This window comes from Camelus ferus, chromosome 22 (genome assembly GCF_009834535.1).
Source record: "Camelus ferus isolate YT-003-E chromosome 22, BCGSAC_Cfer_1.0, whole genome shotgun sequence".
Lineage (NCBI taxonomy): Eukaryota > Metazoa > Chordata > Mammalia > Artiodactyla > Camelidae > Camelus > Camelus ferus.
The window spans coordinates 24,835,304-24,855,478 of record NC_045717.1 but is presented as its reverse complement, the minus strand read 5'-3'; the positions used below and the strand labels follow the sequence as shown (position 1 = coordinate 24,855,478).

General features: G+C 47.3%; 1 protein-coding gene across 1 annotated transcript in view; it reads right to left on the bottom strand.

The window, feature by feature from the left end:
• The window catches only part of ZFR2 (zinc finger RNA binding protein 2), a 39,472-nt gene extending 27,271 nt beyond the window's left edge, over window positions 1-12,201 (bottom strand). Inside the window, exon 1 of the mRNA XM_032465937.1 lies at window positions 12,050-12,201. Coding sequence (XP_032321828.1) covers window positions 12,050-12,102 — 53 coding nt within the window. The 5' untranslated portion in view covers window positions 12,103-12,201. The remainder of the gene's footprint in view (window positions 1-12,049) is intronic.
• Window positions 12,202-20,175: the final 7,974 nt, after the last annotated feature.

Sequence of the window (20,175 nt, the reverse complement as noted above, 5' to 3'; positions counted from 1 at the left end):
GGCCGCAGATGGCTGGGCTTCCAAGACATTTGGCTTTGATATAACTCAGTGGTGGGACACCTTGCCAGGCGACTCCTGTCAGGTTTGTCACGAAGGCCTACAAACCTCACAGCTGTGAGCAGGCTGGTTGGCTGCGAGGCATACAGGGTCAGGGTCGGCGACAGCTTTGAGTTCTGTACAGGAGGGTGAAAAGCCCTTGACCCCAGCAGAGGTCACCACCCCCATCTGCTCAGATGACAGGATGAAGTGCCTCTCCTGTGCAAACAGCTGAGATGCTGGGGGAGGGGTGGGGAGACCCACCACCTCGGGAAGGACGATGTGTCAAGAGCCCAGCAGGCAACAGGAGCCTCCCCCTCCAACCCAGGGCCTGAAAAGGCCTCACTGTGAAGGGTTTCTGGGACTCCAGAGAGGCGCTGAGAGAAGGGCCTGGCACACACGAGAACAGGAGAAAAGCACAGGGGCTGACAGGGAAATAGTCCCGTGTGCTGAGGGACGGAGGAGGTGAGGTGACAGGAGGCTGGATGGAGGGCCTGGGGCTCAGGGAAGCTAGGCAGAATCCAGGTTTCATCTGGTAAGCAATGGGGAGTCACTGAGGTATCTCAGGACAGATCTGTCCCGTTTTAGGACCCCAAGGTGGTGCTATGGACTGAACTGTGCCCCCTCCCCATTCACATGAGGCTCTCACCCCCAATATGGCTTTATTTGGAAACTGGGCCTTTAAAGAAGTAATTAAATGAGGCCATAAGGGTGGGGCCCTGATCCTATAGGACTGGAATCCTTACAAGATGAGAGAGACACCAGGGGTGCCCACACAGAGGGGGGACCACGTGGGGACACAGGGAGAAGGCCGTGGTCTACAGGCCAAGGAGAGGCGCCTCGGGAGAAACCAGCCCTGCCCGCACCTTGGTTGTGCACGTCCAGCTTCTGGGCCGCGAGAAACAAACGTGCTGTTTGGGCAGCCCCGTCTGCGGTGCCTTGTCACGGCAGCCCAAGCAGACGAAGACAGGTGGAGACGGCTGTGGAGAGGAGAAGCTGAGGACAAGGACCGTGAGACGACATGAAACACGCGTGGTGGAAACGGGAAGAGGACGCACGAGACGTCAAGTCACCTGCGCCAAGTCCTGCCACACTGGCTCCCAACACCCAAACAGGGTTTGCAGAGCCATCAAGCGCAGCCAATGTTTGGCGACAGTGATCAAAGCAATAGCCGTGACCCTGGAGGGAACGCTAGGCCCGCCTCACCCTGAGTAACTGCTCACGACAGCGCGAGGCGGCCTGCGGTCTGGGCGGGTGACACGCTGCCTGGCTCTGGTTTAGCGAGGCAGCTCTGAGGCAGCAGAGCGCGGATGCCCTGGAGCTGGGGGAGGGGTCTCACACCCTTCTCAGGAATGGGCTCGGCCACACCCTGATCCCAGAAGGAAGGGACAAAGGGAGAAACAGAAGGGATTTAACACAGGGCTCGGCCAAGTGTGGCCACATTTGCCCACTGCTTGCTTTTGTACGGCCCCCGAGCAAAGAAGAGATTTTGCATTTTTAAGCGGTTGGAGAAAGTCAAGAGATTAATATTTCATAACCATGAAAACTACAAAATTCACATTTCAGTGTCAAAAGGTAACAGTTTTCCTGGCACACAGCCATGGCTGCTCGTTTAGGTGCTGTCCTTGGCTGCTTTCGCCCTACGGTGGCCGAGCTCTGTGGCTGCAGCCCGCTGGTGTGGACTGAATGCCTGTGTCTCCCCAAATTCTTAGGTTGAAACCCTACTCCTCAGTGTGATTGTGTTAGCAGGTGGGGCCTTTGGGAGGTAACTAGGACTAGAGGGGGCACGAGGCTGGGGTCCCTTTCTTTATGAAAAGTTTCAGAGCGCTTACTTCCTCCTCTGGTCTGCCCCGTGTGAGGACGCAGCGAGAAGTCAGCATCTGCAGCCGGACTTGGGTCCTCACCAGACACCCACCAGCCTGCAACCTTAGCTGGCGTCTAGCCTCCAGGACTCTGAGGAATAGACTCCTGCTGTTTACAAGCCGCCCGGTCTGCAGTGCTTTGTCACAGCGGCCTGAATTAAGATACCTGCAAGATGGAAAATACCTACTCTCTGGCCCTGCACAGAAAAGGTCTGCTAATCCCTGGCTTAAAACAGCCCTCATTTATTTCGTTCGTGACACTCCAGGCTGGACGGGACTGCAAGCGAGGACAGCAGCAGGCAGCGCTGCTTCTGGAGGGCAACTGGCTGGCAGACACTGAGGCTCTCCTCCCTGTGGTATCTCGTCCTCCAGTGGCCAGCCTTGAGTCCCTCGTGCGGCAGGGTCCCCCAAGGTGGAGAGGACACAGGCAAAGGTTCTGGAGGTCGAGGCTTGGACCAGGCATGGACAGGACTAGCAGCTCAAACAGATGCTGTAACAGAGGATCACAGACCGGGCGGTTTATAAACAGAGTCCTCAGTCCTTGAGGCTGGGACATCTCAGATCAAGGTGCCAGCAGATCTGGCATCCAGGAGAGCCCACGTCCTGGTTCCTAGATGGCCATCTTCCTGCTGTGTCCTCACAGGACACAAGCAGTGAAGGAGTCCCCTGGGGTCCCTTTATAAGGGCACAAACCCTATTCACGGGGACCCCACCTTGATGACCCGGTCATCTCCCCAAAGCCCCTCCTAATACCATCACACTGGGGGTTAGGCTTCAGCACGTGCATCTGGGGGAGACATCAAGTAAACCTTTGGTCTGTGGCAGTGTCTCTTCCGCTGCAGTCTTCTGGCCAAGGACGGGCACAAGGAAGCCCAGACCGGGGAAATCAATGCAATTTCTAAGTGGGAAGACTGCAAGGTCATGGTGAAAAGGGAGTGGATATAAGAAGGAATGAAATAAAGGACAGGGACGTTTTGGCAACCAATATACTACGTGGAAGTTTTAGGAGTTGAGCTAGCCAAAAAACAGCTCGTGGGAAAAACTCTGCAGGCGTGGCCCATATGGTTAACCTAGGTAACCTGGAGCAAGGGTTCTCACCTGGGGTGACCCTGCTCCCAGTAGACACTGGGTGATGTCAGGGACATTCATGGTTGTCACCTTGGGGATACTCCTGGCATCAAGCAGGTGGGAGCCAGGGACTCTGCTCAACACCCCACAGCACCCAGAACAGCCCCACAGAAAACAACCTAGCCTGGATGTCAGAGGGCTGCTGCTGAGAAACTCAGATCTACCAGGTGGGGGTGCCCAGGGCTGGGGATCAGGGATTGGGGCCTAGCGTCTGGGGGGCGGGGGAAGCAGCTGAGTCAGTAGCAGAGGCTGCCGCTCCTGCCCAGGCTCCCTGCCCCAAGTGTGAAGGGAGAGTCCCCACACCCCTTCTCTGCCTGCTTTGAAAGGTCACTGGTCACCTTGCCTTCCCTCAATTTCTAATAGCCTTTTATTGCGTCCTTTTATTAATGAGATGAAAATTGTGACTTCCTGCCCGCTCTGATTCCCGGGAAATGGCAGAGTTTGGCCTGTGCTTCACAGGCCCCAGGTTAAGAACCCCTCCTGAAATGGGGTAGCAAAAAGCATTTGTTGAGGTTATATGGCAAAGTTTCCGTGTCCTTGTGTGGCACGGTGTGTTCCCTTCTCTCAGGAAATGTAACAAATCCTCTTTCAATGGCATGACCGCCCCCTGTCGTCAGTCACCTCTATAGATTAAAATCTCACAGGCACAAATGAGGTATTTCTCTTAGAGTAAGGTGGAGAGAAGAGGCTGAGGATGCGGGGGTTCTGTGCGAGGACCAAGGAAGAGCTTGCAGGGGTGTCAAGCTTACGATCTGGGAGACGAGCCATGGCCCACCGGGATGGGAATGGGAGCCACACCACCTGCCTTCCAATCCTGCTTGCTGTGGGGCCTTGAGTGAGTCACTTATTCTTTCCTAGCCTTGGTTTACTCACCTGTAAAATGGGAACACCTACCTCTTTGGATGGCATGACAAACAAGAACTCACGTGCTACAGGGCCTCGCACATGGCAGGAGCTCACAGTGCAGCCCAGGGTTGCGAGATCTTCCAATTTTAAGCAATACCAGAAATGGGTTTTTGTAAAGTCTCACAATTTTTAAATACTGGCAACTAATTCAAATATAGCAAGCAAAAAACCCCACTAAACAAACTGAAGAAAGCAGGAGCGAAACTCAGACGTGGTCTGCAGGCTGCCAATTTTCAACCCCTGACCAAGAGCAAGGAGTGGGAGATGTTGTTGATGAACGGGAATAAAAGGTCACAAATTTACTCTTGATAAAGCCGCCCCTTAAGCAAGGGGCCTAGGCTTTGTGCTGCTGCCGTCAGAAGTCACCTGCTACTCACAGGGGGAGTGTGCCATTGCACCAGAAGGCCCAGGGCTGCTGTCCCCACTACAACGAGGTCCCGGTAGGTGCCGCCTGCCCAGGAGGAAGAGCTGAGGCAGGAAGCTGGGGGCAAAGCATCGACATCTGTCAATGCAGGAAGAGGGGGACTGAAGTACACCAGTGTGACAGACTCTGAAGTCCTGGCTGCTGTCCTTGTCTTTGGGTCACAGGCAAATGTCTTCTGATGGGCTTTTGGTCTGAATTTTTGTTTCGGGGAGTCAGGCTTTCTTGAGTACATCATTTAGATAAGATTTAGAATGCAAGGCTGGCAAGACCCATTGATATCATTTTGTTCAGAGTTACCTAACTGTGAGGACATGGAGGCCTGGAAATGGAAGGGACTCATCTGGGGAGGCCACATTCCCCCACTGAGGGCTCTCTCCTGTGGGACATGCTTGGCTTGCTTCTAAAAGGCCACCATAAAGGACACACTGGATCTTGAGTATGGACCTCACTTCAGAAGGGCACACCGGAGGCATTTACAGGCAGGCGATGAAATGTCTCAAGGATGGTCAGGAGGAAAGACAGGTCATTCTGGGTTTGCTGTAACAATTATTTCTGTTGCAGACTGCTTTCAGAGAATCATACTCGGTGAGAACACACACAACATCAAAACCATTTAGACTCTGAGAAAAAAATCAAGTGGAAATAAGATCTTCCTGGACTCAGTGCTGAGAAACCTCTCATAGCACTCTCCTTTTAAACTGCGGACTTCTTCCAGCACACAACTCTTTACCCAGTAATTTATTACCGCTTCTCCTAACACCCACCAAATGGCATAAACTAAACCTGACTGGGATTGAATCCGAGTGCCGAGCAGGTGGAAAGCTTGGCCTCGGCGATCACCTACTTTGCAGCGCTCAGGCTCAGTTTCCCTGGCACGGCTGTGATGACTCACAGGATTGAGACGTTCAGAGCTTAGATGCTGCACCCTGGAGGGAGATACCCGAGGCTCACATGCTCACAAAAGACATTCATCAGAGAGGATATTTTCAAATCTGTTTTATTGGCAATAAGGTCACATTTCAGTTACTTTACGTGTATACGCATACATACACACCCAGAGAGATTATTTCATTTGGGACTTTGGTTCACAAGGGTTTTATACTCAAAACATATAACATACTATACATTCATACCCATAACAATTCTGATTTTTCTAACAGATTTTTTTTTTACCGTGAGAGCCTTCTATACATTCTCCATGTGAAATGCCCATTTCAGAGCTGATACTTCCAGAAACCAGCCTGGAGTGGGGTCTGATGAACTAAATCCTTGGGCTCTTGAGAAGATGATGGCGAATTTCATTCCCCCACCTCCACCTGCAACCTTCCTTACAATGTAGCCAGGAGTCTCCAGCTCCCAATCAGACCAGCCTAGCTCTTCAAGACAGCACTGGGCTGCTCATGGTTCCCGAGGCAGGGATTCCAGAGACCGGTGGTGGGCGACTCTTGAGACTCAAGGGCGAGCCAGATTCTGTTTGGTGGTGGAGCCCCAGGAATTCTCTTGTCTTCTGAGGAGGAATATGGTCCTCACATGGAGGGTGGCTACACGGTTAGCCCCGCTGGTCAGGTGCTTAAGAATGCTGTTTTGATGACACACGCTGGTTAAGCTAAAGAAAAAGCATTATGTACACGGCCTCCTAGAAGCAGTGCAAGTGAGAGGAGGCCCAACCAGGATCAATACGGCCATGCCCTTTTACTGCCGCGAGCCAAGTGGGTGAAAGGCCACTGTGGGAGCAGTAGAGGGCTCGTCCATGGTTCCAGCCCTCTCCTGCTGCTTTAAGGGGCAGAAAAGCCTCCACAGCCACATCTATGCTGGTCTAGCACGTGTGCCTCTCCTGTCAACAGAGGGCGGTAGGACTAGACAGCCAATCTGAGTTTCTCATGAGCAAGTACAACAGATGTCAAACCACCAACCCTGGATTCAACAAATGACATTCAAAATTAAAAAGAAGGCAATGGGTTTTTTTAAAAAAAACACTCATTCCAAGAGTCTTAGACATTATAGCTCATTTTATTCCCAGACAGCAAAAACTCACCAAGGAGTTAACCTTAGATAATGGAACTGACTTTCCAAACTACAAAATGCTATAGAAACAAAGCAAAGCAATTCTCAGTTCTTAGTAACAGTTAATCTAAAAAGGCAAGTGGACAACTGATGTGCCACAAATGCAACTTATCCTTGGGGGGAAGAAAACCTGCCCAAAGCAAAGTATCTACCAAAAAGAGAAGTCCTGTTCCCCTAAAATACTTACAAATGAATTTTCTACCTTAAAAAAAAAATCTGGCAACCTTAGAATTATCCTCTAACACAAGTATAAGAGAAAAGGACAGGCAGAGGATGTCAGTCCCCGGCTGGTGGCGGGTACCTTGGTACAAGAGACAGAACAAGGGAAAAATTACCAACCAGTTAGACCTTGGGTGGTGCCAAAAATCTGTCCTACCAAGATTCTAGAATACTCTATGGGTAAACAGCACACATCAGATTTAAGGTGCCACAGACATGAAAAAGGACATACAAAAAAGAGAGAGAGAAACAAGCAAAAAAACTGTGCTTTGTCAAATTTTCCTAATTTTGTTTTGAATCAGTCAGCATTCCTTGCCTTAATGAATAAGCTGTCTCAACAGCTCAGAGCTGTGATGAAAACAAAAACTGGTATTAACTTAACACACACAAACACAAAAACCCAGAGCCTTCTTAATCGATTAAAACCAGTCAAAACGGAGGACTCCTCCTTCCAGTTAGGATATTATACCTTTTAATTATCAAATAATCTATATCTTCAACATTATCCTTCTATGATTAAACATGTTAAGAACACAAAGCAGAGGTCACAAAGTGGAGGCAAGTGCCATTTGTCCCACATAGTCTGAATTTGGTTCTGGTATTTGAAACTTGGAGGATTTCACATAGAATGGGGAGTGTGAGTTCTCTAGGAAACTGGGAAAGCCTGCCACTCTGGGTTCAGTCTTATGTCTCAGTGACAAGTGGGGGGAGTGGGGGGTGCAGGGTCTTTTTTGGTCTCCCCCCATACACCCCCTACCATCTCAAACTCCATTCATTCGTGCACGTCTGGCCCTGACAAGGCCATCTGCAATCCCTGATCTCAAGTATCACAAACTTTCAGTTTACTAATATAAAATAAGGAATGAATACAAGGTTTATAATACCCTTTCAATACACTTCCCTTACTTTTCCAGGACTACTCAGTCACTCATTCAGATAAATGGTCTTTGTCCCCTTACCTCCATAACCATATAAAAGAACACCACTACACTCATGTGAAAAAATAATTTTAAAGAATCATTTGAAAATGCTTTTAAATTTTATGTATTTGTTCTGATCACTCTAACTACCCATGTTGGTAGATCCAGACAAAAAACAAAATATAAAATAAAACTGAAAAATTCAGAAACGGAATATACTCTGATATTGACAAGTTGACTTTTGGTTCTATAATGGATAAAGTGAAAATTCAAAATTCACACTTTAAAAATTTTAATGTACCTAATATACTTGTGATAGGAACTAAGACAGCATAGTTCTGTCATTTGAAAGATTTTCCTTAAAATATACGGATACCAGGTTTCATTTGCAGTTGAGAGCTGCCACCCAAAATGGCCTTCCAAGCAATGACTCCCTTCAGTCAATCCCTAGCAGGTATTTCAGCCTTACTGAGACGGGCATTTTAAAAAACAACAGCCACCACAGTCTAACAGGGAAACTCCTGTGTCTTGCTCGCCCAGGGTCCACTTCCGGGCACTCCCACCAGGAGTAAATGGAAGCTGCTGCTTAGCTGCAGTCACTGTCACAGGGCCAATTCAGACTTGGCCACAGGTTCTCACAGGCCCCTCTCTCCCGCTTTTGGGTGCAGTGGTGGGTGCACCCCAGCCCCTGAGGCAGTGACACCAGATTCTCCCAGGTAGCTATGCTCCTGGGACCTAAGTTCAGGGGACGGACAGGCCTCGGAGGGTAAGGTTCACTCTAGAAGGGCCTGGAGACCTGGGATGGGGAGGGGTGCAGGCAATGGAGGCTGGCCTGGGGATGATCAGGACCAGTATGAATCTGACTGCAGCCGCTCCTAACTGAACAGGGGGCTCCCACTTGGGGGTGTTAACGGGAGCTTTCCTGTATGGTAGCATGGGGCTGCCTGTGCCACTCCCCACGGCTGGCGAGGGCTCTGGTGCCTTTCCCAAGCTATCTGAAGTATCTGGCGCCTCTAAGAGGGAGTTTTGAGAGACACAGGCTGGGTCACTGTTACCATCCCAATGAGGCCGGACCAGATACTTCCTCAGCTTCCTCACTCTTGGAGGGTAATTTTTCAAGATATGAAGAATGTGGCTCTAAACTATAATCTGACTAGGACCCAAATTAAAGGGACAGGATCCAGGCATCAGTGTAAAGAATGGCGGAACCCAGTCTCCACCGGCAGGCCCCCTGCTAAGTGGCTGTGCTCAGGCTAGGTCTGCCACAAGTGCCTCCCTAGGCTCAAGCATGCCCTACCCTGGGGCAAGGGCATGGCCTGGGAGCCAGGCGGCCCGCATGCCTAGCCGGACCCCACCACTTGGAACACCAGGGATCCTACACCAGTTACTGAGCCCTAAGCCTCGTCTCCTCACCAGCAAAACGGGCATCAAAATACCAACCTCACAGGATTACTAGGAGGACTCGACAAGATATCAAGTGCCTGGAACTTTCACAGCACAGAGAGTTGGTAACCAGCACTTTTTATTATTACCCACCGCAAAGAGAGTTTGATGGAGTTCCAACCAGGCTGCCAACTTCCTGACACTGTCCAGATGAAGGAATTCAGCTATTAAAATTTATGCCAAAAGTTTGTTAATATAGAGCTTCTCCTGACAGGAAATCAAGTCTTACACCAAAATCCAGCAATCACCTTATTTATATTTAACAACAACGCAAAGGAAGAGGTAGCCAGCTACACTGGACGGGTAGAATTTTGACAAAACTGCCAGAAGGGAAATGGAAAGCAGACCTCACCAGCCTGTCTTGCTCTGCCAGTGGGGACCTCCAGCACACAGCTCTGAGCGCTCCATGTTTTCACTACCAACATGACTTCACTCACACAGAGCCCTGTTGGATTTCTTGAGCAACTGTCAGCCTTACAAATGAAAACTGCGTTCAGTGCTAATTAAATGCACTGTCAGATTCAATTTTTCACATGGGATTAATCCTTAATTCTGAATATCTGCAACACTAACTCTAACTTTTAAAAAGCCTTATAAGATTTAGAAGACCACATGAAGTAAAATAAATGAAAACTATCATTATTAACAAGTAATTGTAAACCTGTCTTATACCTTTAAGAGTGAATGTGTATCCAATTCTTACTGACCAAGAATTTTAAAACAATTCAGATTCCAACCCCATTTATGAATGACAAAGTACGGAATATTCCTATCCAGGGCTATAGCTACCAATTTTAAAAGCCAAGAACACCTATGCAAAATTCCTCTAAGAAATAAACTGTTGTCTTTGCTTTGGTAATTTATGAAATGGGCTTTGTAAATAGTGTTATCCAAATACTACCATAAAGTTAGTATTCACAAATCTGTTATCTGATCAGTTTTTCCATGACACATTGTGTAAGAAATACATACTTTGAAAGCAGCTGAAGTTTCCAAGCAAAAGTCATTTCCCCAAAAACAGAATGTCTGGTTAACTTAAAACCATTCAGATAATGCAGATTATCTTGTTTCAAGGTTTTGTGAGACTGAAATTTATTTTGCTATGATTCTCATGTTTTAGTTTTAGTTAAATCTCTCTTCTTTCAAGGAAGAAACCACACTCTTGGGTACAATTCTAAAGACACAGACTAGTTTGACATTGAGTTCATGGTAGTTTAATACCCTTAGTTACGTGAGTGTTTACTGTATCACCTAAGTCATCAGAATACACACAATAGCTGGGCCAAAATGTATACGCACATTAATTCAAATAACAAAAATATCTACTGAAGCACAGCAATTACCTAGCTGAACAGTGTAAATACGCAATTTCTCCTCTGGAAGGTAATTGTAATAGAAAGCCTAATATTCAAATAGTTTTCCATATCTGAGTGAAGAATGCACTGAAGAAAGAGAGAAAAAAGAGAAAAAGAGAGAAAGAAAAGAAAGAAGTGGCAGCAAGCAGGCAAAGGGGTGAAGCATTTCCAAAAGGGCGCGATCTCTGACAGCCTGGCTGAGCTCTGATGCTCCCTAACTAAGCATTGGCGTTCAGAATACCACCAAGGATGATGGAAACAGGGGAGGATAACATAGAATGTAACACACTATTCCAGAAAACAGCAGGCCAGAAATTCCTTCCCTGATAGAAAATTCCTGACTAGCCAGCACTACACCTTAGAGACCACTCTGGATGCAGAAAACGTGAGGAGCTCTCCTAATTTCCACAACCCTTGCTTCCAAGCCCTGACCTACTTCCTTCTGATCCCAAAAGAAAGAACACGGCAGCATCACAAGGACAGGGTAGAAGAGGTGGCACTAACTTTCCACTAGCCTTGCCTATTTTCAGCGCGCTGAAATATAGTGTGAATGAAACGTGCAACACAGACCCCGGTGTAGCAGGAGCCTCTCAGTATCTAAGGGGTGGTTCGAATCCAGCCTGTGAGAAACTGGACCCAGAGGTTCTGCTAGGCCAGCAGTTGGAAACTGACACTAGGGCAATAAATGAAAACAATGTGGGGAGGGGGACACTTCCCCCAGTTATGCCAGCCCTGCATCCCTGCCTGGGAACTGGTCTTGAGTGCCAGGCTGCAGGGCTGAGGCAGCAGAGAGGCTCGGAGGAGAAGCCTTGGAGAGTGGCGTGTGTGGAGGGGCTATGTTTGTACATCTGATGTACATAGATCCCTCCTTCCCCTGGCTGCTTCCCTCACCTCCATCTCTTCTCCAGGCTCCTTTCTCTCCCCTCCCAAACGTTTGGGTCCCTATTACTCGATCTCAAATATCCAAACGCCTACTCCCTTCAGTTTTGAGGTCCCAGGTCCCTCAACCCCTCTTTACTGTTCCCCCCTCCTCCAGGAGCCCACTCTCCCATTGGGTCTCAAGACTTCCCTCAGGTCAGGACTGCTACCCTCTTGAGTTTCTGCCCGACCCCCTAGTCAGACCTCAATCCTCTCCGCCATGTCCCTGCCTCTCCCTCTGTTACCCTCCCAAATCTCAGTTCTCTCACACCCCTCCCCCCACCAGGGGTCATACCTCCGAACCACCACCCCCCCCAGCCAGGCCAGGAACCCTCCCGTCTGTCTTCCCTTCCAATCAAGGGTCAGTTCCCCACATCCACTCCCCCCTTCCCCCGCCGAGGCCTCTGCTCCATCCCCAGCCCCGACAGGTACCCTGCCAGATCTCCGTCTTCTCCCCACCCCGCACCCCCGCCAAGTCCGGGGTCTTGACGTGCCGCCGCCCTCCCTCCTTTGCCCTTGCCCCTCCCCCAGTCCGGCCACGTACCCTCCCAGGCCGGTCTTCTCTCCTCCACCTCCCAGGGGCAGCCTATCCGCTCGTCAGATCTCGACACCCCCTCAGGTACCTGCGCCCCTCAGGTACCATCCCTCCGACAGGTCCAGGACCCTCTCCCACGTCAGAAGCCCCTCCGCTCTCCCCGACAACTCGGAGCCGCGGCCTCCCCGGGGCCGCGGCCGGGCCGGGCGGCGCCGCGCCGACGACGTGGGGGCCGTTACCTGTACTGTGAGCCGGCACCCTGCGCGAAGCCGTAATAGTTACTCGCCGCCATCTTGGCTTCTCTTCACAGCGTCAGCCCGCCGGGAGGCGCGAAGGGGCGGGGCCGCCGGCTCCTGACGTCATCCGGGCCCGCGTCCCGGCCGCGTGCCGCTCGCGCCCCGCCACGCGCCCCAGGCCCCGCCCCCCTCCCGAAGCTCGCGCCTTCTCTCTTCTTATTCCGAGTCTGGGGGCGTGTCTCTGCCTGGAGCCCCTGTCTTCGAAAGCCCCGCCCCTTACTTAGAGCTCCGCCTTCCCTCTGGTTGCTCAGCATCCGGGGTCTGCGGCTCGATCCTCCCATCCCCCCGCGACCCAGACCCGGCCCAGTTTCTGTTCAAGCTCCGCCCCTCGCCGTAAGCCCACCCCTTAACACCAAGCTCCACCGACTCTTGGCTGTTCTGCATCCGGGGTCTCTGCTTCGAGCCCCGCCCCAGCCTCCAGCCCCGCCCCTTATCGGATCTCAGCCGTACCTTGAACCACTCAACTTTGGCGGTTTTACTTTCTTGCGCACTTGGGTGGACTTAATTCCCCCGCTGACCGTTTCTGGCTGGATGGGTGTGGCCTTATTGATACTCCCAAGTCCTACTTGTCCCTTCTGCAGCCCCCGGGGTGCCAGTCTTTTCGTGGGGCCTTCTAAGGGCCGATTCAGCACCTAAAATTGGGTGGTTCTAAATTAGTGGTTCTCAACTGGAGGGTTTTGCCCCCAGGGGACACTGGGCATGTCTGGGGACATCTGTGGTTGTCACGACTAGGGGTGCTCCCGGCATTAAGTGGGTGGGACCAGGGATGCTGCTCCACATCCCCCAGTGCCCCAGGACGCCTCCCCACCCCAACAGAATATCCCAGCCCCAATGTCAGCAGTGCTGAGGTGGAGAAATCCTACTCTAAGGGTAATTCATTTGGAAAGACATTTCGTGATCCACTTACTACAGGTGGGGCCATCTTGGGGGATGCAGCGGTGAGCTATATGACATCAGTCCTCAGGAACTTAGAATCAGGGAAGCAGATCATAACCAAACTATTAATTACAATTATGGTACTCCTTTGTTAAGAACAGCTTTATTGAGATATAATTCACACACCATACAATTCACTCATCTAAGGTGTGCAATTCAGTGGTTTTTAGTACATCCTCAAAGTTGTGCAACTATCACCACTAGTTCCAGAATATTTTCATCACCCCAAGAAGAAACCCTGTACCCCTTAACAGTCACTCCCCACCCCTCCTCCCTCAGCCCCTGACCACCATTGGTTTGCTTTCTGTCTCTAGGTTTTGCCAGTTCTGGACATTTCATATAAATGGATTATTACTCAACAATGAAAAGGAATGAACTCTTGATATATACCACAACTTGGATAAGGCTCTTGAGAATTATGCTGAGTGGAAAAAGCCAGTGGCAAAGATCACACGCTCCTAGGATTCTATTTACATAAAATTCTTGAATGGTCAAAATTATACAGATAGAGAACATATCTGTGATTTCCAAGGGTTAAGAACATGGGATGGGGGAATGAGGCATGTAAGTGGCTATAAAAGGGCAACATGAGGATCCTGTGGTGATGGAAATGTTCCATATCTTGACTGTATCAGAAGCAATAATGCAGTAGCATGGATGGACCTAGAGATTATCATTATAAGTGAACTAAGCCAGAAAGAGAAAGAAAAATACCATATGATATCACTGATATGTGGAATCTAAAAAGAATTTAAAAAGAGGACACTAGGGTGGTGGGAACGGACAGACTGGGATTTCAAAATGTAGAATAGATAAACAAGATTGTACTGTGTAGCACAGGGAAATACATACAGGATCTTGTGGCAGCTCACAGCGAAAGAGAATGTGACTAAGAATATATGTATGCTCATGTATAACTGAAAAATTGTGCTCTACACTGGAATTCGACACAACATTGTAAAATGACTATAACTCAATAAAAAATGTTAAACTTTAAATAAATAGATAAATAAATAATAAAAAGAGGACACTAATGAACTCATCTACAAAACAGAAACAGACTTGCAAACAGAGTAAACAATCTTTTGGTTACTGGGGAAAGGGGGGAAGGGATAAATTTGGGAGTTTGAGATTTGCAAACATTAGCCATCATATATAAAAATAGATTTAAAAAATTTCTTCTGTATAGCACAAGGGACTATATTCAATACCTTGTAATAACCTTTAATGAAAACAAACATGAAAGTGAATATATGTATGTATATGCATGACTGGGACACTGTGCTGTACAGCAGAAATTGACACATTGTAACTGACTGTACTTCAATTAAAAAAAAAGCATAGTGATCTTGTACTATAGCTTTGTGAGATGTTACCATTGGGTAACATGGTGGAAAAAGATACACGGGATGTTTCTGTATTTTTTTTTTACAACCACATGTGAATCTACAATCATTTTAAATGTTTTAAATTAATTCTTTTAAAGGCAAAAGAAAAGAGTACACTTACCGACCCTGATGGGGCAAAGTTCTTTTACCCCTTTTTTAAGCAGGCACAGGGCTAGTTAATTCTTGGACAGAAACCATGGCAAGCCCAGGGTGCCAAGGAAAGCCGTATGGGTGATTTAGTGGATGGCATTCTTCCATTTGTGTCTTAATGACCATGTGTGGTCACAAGGAACAATCTAGTGGGTCTGGCGAATGCAGCTCTGCCACCTTGCTCTGGCTAAAGGCCAGCGTGGTAATTACATACGGCCTCTCTCCAATTCCCTGCAGCTCTAACTAGATAACTCAGGCTGCATGCTTTTTACAAAAGCAGGTCTGCTTAAATGTTTTCTCTGGATTGCATACTATCTTCCCTTCTTCCCGTTATTTACAATAAGCACTGTGCTAAAGGCTTTACGTGCACAATCTTATCTAGTCCTCACAATAGCCTTCAGAAGTAGATGCAGTTGATTCTCATTATTGGTAGCAGTTCTGCTCTACAAAGTTGCTGCAAACACTGAAACAGCAAATATTGAACCATTGCTCATACAGGAAACACAGGGTTAGGTTCCTGCAAGTCTCTGGTCACAACATTTTTGTCAACCGATCAATACATAACCTTGTGTTATGTGTGTTTTTTGTTTAAAGACATCTTATTTAATATCCCTTGTAGGTTCTTTAACATTGAACTCACAGTGAAAAGCACTGTAACTCATGCATGAAAGAAGCTTATCTAACGTGTATTTTCTCCACAAGGCACATCACAGCCTTCTTGTGCTAACAAACACTAGACAGCACTTCAGCACCATGCATGGGGGCCACTATAAACAGCAAAATCACCAACAGAAGAACAAAAATGTTAAAAGCACACCACTAGATAAACCCCCAAAAGAATAGCTGTTTACTGTTTAGGCTGAAATAAACACCACCTGGTTCAGCCTCAGCTGGGAACACGTGAACAGCCAACATTCAAACTTTTCACTTCTCTGTCGTCTACAAATGACCCTGGAAGCACCATGAGTATTTATTTTGGAGGTTACAAGTAAATTTCAGCCAGTAGGCAAATCTACAAATATGGAAACTGTGAATAATGAGGATCAAATGTAGTTGTGTGAACCCCCTTTCAAATTAGAAAAAGGAGGCACAAGAAGGTTTAGCAATTTCGTTGCCTCAACAAATTTTACTGACAACTAACTATGTTTTCGGGTATTCGGGTTTTTAACTCCTGCACTGTTGATATTTGGGGCCAGATACTTCTATTTGGGCGGTGTAGGGGGGGGGGGGCCTGTCCTGTGCATTGTAGAGTATGTAGTAGCGTCTCTGGTCTTTACCCACTCGATGCTAGTATCTCCTCCCTCCCCCAAACTGTGATGACCAAATATGTTCCTATACATCACCAAATGTCCCCTAAGGGGTAAAATCATCCACAGGTGAGAACCACTGGTCTAGGGATTAAAGGTACAGCAATGACAAAAGGCAACATCTCTGATCTCACAAAACTTACATTATGGGGGAACAGGGGTGAGGAGTTAGTATTTAATGGGGACAGAGTTTCAGTTTGGGAAGATGGGACAGTTCTGGAGATGGATGGTGGGGATGGTCACACATTGTAAATGTAATACCACTGAACTTTATATTTAAATATGATTAGTCCACAAATGATAAATGCTGGAGAGGGTGTGGAGAAAGGGAAACCCCCTTACACTGTCGGTGGGAATGTAATTTGGTGCAGCCACTATGGAAAATAGTATGGAAATTCCTTTAAAAAACTAAAACTAAACTTACCATATGATCCAGCAATCTCACTTTTGGGCGTATATCCAGAGAAAACACCAATTTGAAAAGATATATGCGTCCCCAATGTTCATAGCAGCACTATTGTAAAGCAGCATTTTACAATAGCCAAGACATAGATGCAACCTAAATGTTGCAAAAGATGATTGGATAAAGAAGTTGTGGTATATATATACAATGGAATACTATTCAGCCATTAAAAATGAAGTAATGCCATTTGCAGCAACATGGATGACCTAGAAATTATCATACCAAGTGAAATAAGTCAGACAGAGAAAGGCAGCTATTACATAATATCACTTATATGTGGAATCTAAAAGAATGAGACAAATGAACTTATTTACAAAACAGAAACAGACTCACAGACATAGAAAACAAACTTATGGTTATCAAAGGGGAAAGGGTGGGGAGAGGGATAAATTAGGAATTTGGGATTAGCACATACACACTACTATATATAAACTAGATAAACAACAAGGTCCTGTGGTACAGAACAGGGAACTATATATTACTATCGTGTAATAACCTATAATGAAATAGAATATGAAAAAGAATATGTATATATACATATGACTGAATCACTATGCTGTACTCCAGAAACAAACACAACATTGTAAATCAAGTATAAAAAATACTGGTAAATAAATAAATAAATAAGTAAATATTATTAGAATGACAAATTTTATGTTATGTGTATATATATATTATATATACATATATATATACACACATAAACCACATTTAAGATCAGGAGGCTTTTACTTTGTTGTTGTTGTTGTTTTTCTTTGAGTGGGGAAGTGATTAGTTTCTTCTTTTTAAATTTATGTTTTCAATGGAGGTACTGCGGATTGAACCCAGGACCTTGTGCAAGCTAGGCATGCACTCTTACTACTCAGCTATACCCTCCCCACTGTAAAAGAGATTTAAAAATAAACCAGGGGAGACTATAGCTCAGTGGTAGAGTGCGTGCTTAGCATGCACGAGGTCCTGGGTTCAATCCCATATACCTCCATTATAAATAAATAAATAAATAAACCTAATTGCCCTTCCCGCCAAAATTTTTATTTTAAATAAAAATAACCAGACAAGAGCCAAGTTTGGTGCACTCAGCGGCTTGGCGATGGAGGCTGCAGCACCACGGACAGCTCCCGGTGCGCTCTCATGGAGGAGTTGCTGCTGCTTTACAAATGGTCTTCTGTCCAAAGTGCCTTTCTCCCCTTTCTTCATCCATCCAACTCTAACTCACTCCTCAGGGCCCAAGTCACATGGTCACCACCCCTGCCCCGCTATGGGAAGTCTCCCCATGCTCCTCCCCACCTCCACCCTCGCCCCTCACCCCGGCAAGCCACTCTGCTCCAAAGATGTCTCTAAGTCAGCCCAGACTCCCTTGCCCATCTGCTTCTCAGAGTAGGAGTTCTATGAAAGCAAACTCTTATTCACGTTTCGGACCCCAGTGCCCAGCACTAGAACTGACCTGGATTTACAGTTCAGTGTCTCTCCCCAGAGCTCCACTTCCTCCAGCCAAGAGATGCAAAGTCCAGATCTTGTGCTGGAGGCTCTGGGCTCTCCTTCCCTGCTGTGGAGCAGTTAGTTCCCTTTATGCCTTGGGTGTAAGACCCTGACGTAGTGGGTGGGGCAGCCACGTGAATAGCCTGTCATCTGAGATCCACAAGGAGAGCCAGAGTCTATGCATTCCATCTGCGTTTCCCCAACATTTCCTTTGTGCTGGGTCCTGCCGCCCTCTGCAGAGAACATTGCAGTGTACAAGACCAACCAAGTCTCTTTTCTCTTGAAATTTATATTCCAATAAGGTGGGGTCCTAGGATAAACAGAGAAACAAGTAAATTTCAAATAGTGGTGTTATAGTAAAAAAAAAAAAAATCAGGCTCCTCAATATCTTAAACACAGAATCAGCGTATGACCCAGCAGTGCAACTTCCATGTATATACCCAAAAGAACTGAAAACAAGGATTAAAGTAAATCCATGTACACCCATGTTCATAGCAGCGCTATTCACAACAGCCAAAATATAGAAACACTTTCTGTTTATCCACTGGTGAATGGATAAACAAAAAATAGCATATGTATACAGTGATTCAGCCATAAAAATGAATGAAGCCCTGGCACACACTACGGTTTAGATGATCCTTGAAAAATCATGCTCAGTGAGAGAAGACAGACACAAAAGATAGTGTAAATATATATTCCATTGATACGAAATATCCGGAAGAGGCAAATCCACAGAGACAGGAAGTGGATGAGTGCCAGGGGCTGGGGGGAGGGGGGATTAAGGGACTGCTTAATGTGTATGGGATTTCCATTTAGGGTGATGAAAAAGTCCTGGAACTTGATAGTGGTGATGGTTGCACAACATTGTGAATGTACTCAATACCATCGAACACATACTTTCAAATGGTTAAAATGGTCAATTTTTATGTTCTGTGTATTTTACCACAATTTAAAAAATCATACTGAGAAGGAAATCAGACTAGGTAATGAGATGGAGGATGATGGAGTGAGAGGCAAGATAGGGGGAGTCAGGGAAGGCCTCTCTGAGGAGATTACTTCTCAGCTGACACTTGAATAATGCCAACGTCTGAGGGAGAAGCACTCCTGACAGAGGGAACCAGCTTGTGCAAAGGCCCTGTGGTGGCAATGAATTTGATGTGTTCACAGAATAGGTGAAAAAACAACCGAGTGATTAAGAGGGACAGAAGGTAACAATAAGCATCTGTTCCTACTAAGGGATCACGCATTAGGTTCCTGTGGTGCCATAACAAAGTACTACAAACTAGGTGGCTCAAAACGATTTTTTTCCTCTCTCAATTTTGGAGGCCAGAAGTCTGCAATCAAGGTAGTCTAGGGACTGTAAGAGAGAATCCATTCCGTGCATCTGGGACTTCTGGGGATCCTTGGTATCTCTTGGCTGCAGAGGCATCACCTTGATCTCTTTGTCTCACGTGGTGTCCCCCCACACAGGTCTTCTCCCCTTCTCTTCTCTTATAAACTCACTTGTCATGTGATTTAGGGCTCATCTTAAATCCAGGATGATCTCATCCTTAACGTAATTCCATCCGCAAAGACCCTCTTTCCAAAGAAGGTCACATTCGCAAGTTCTAGGGGTTAGGAGACAGACATATCTTTTTTGAGGGGGGCACCCATTCAATCTACCAGTCTAAAGTTTTTTTTAAAGCAACACCGGAATAAAAAAAAAAAACGTGCAGAGAACTTTTCTCATGCTGCGGCACTGTGCTAAGCCCCCGACGGGCAACATCTCATTAAACGCTGAAACGCCAGTACAATAAACTGAGTCCCAGAGGAAAAAATCACTTACCCCGCTGGGTCCCCCAGCTAGTCAGTGGCCAAGCCAGTGTTCAAACCCACTTATGGTCTGAATTCAGAGGATGCACTCAACTCTGCACCATTCTATTAAGGCCCTGAAATCTCCCAGGGCGGCGCTACCACACGCACAACTGCAGGGGGCGCCTTTCCCTCGGCGGCCCCGAGCAAGTGTGTCTGCAAAGATTCTGCCTCCCCAGCACCCAGGCTGGCCTATGATAGTAAGTGGCCGGCTGAGGGACCCATGACATGGGTCCATGAGAAAATTACTCCCTCCCCTCCTCCTAATCTAAGGAATGAGGCCATCGCCGCCACTTATTTATTTATTTATTTATTCCTTGTTTTGTTTTTAAATCTGTGATGCGTCATCAGGAAATCATTTCCGCTTCTGCCCCTGTTGAGGCTCTTAGAAATGCTCCCCTCTCAGCCAATGGAGAGCACCGATTCTGGCAGGGGGCTGTGCTTTTTGGTCAGCCCTGCCCCCACCCACCCACCCTGCACACAAAAGCAGCATAA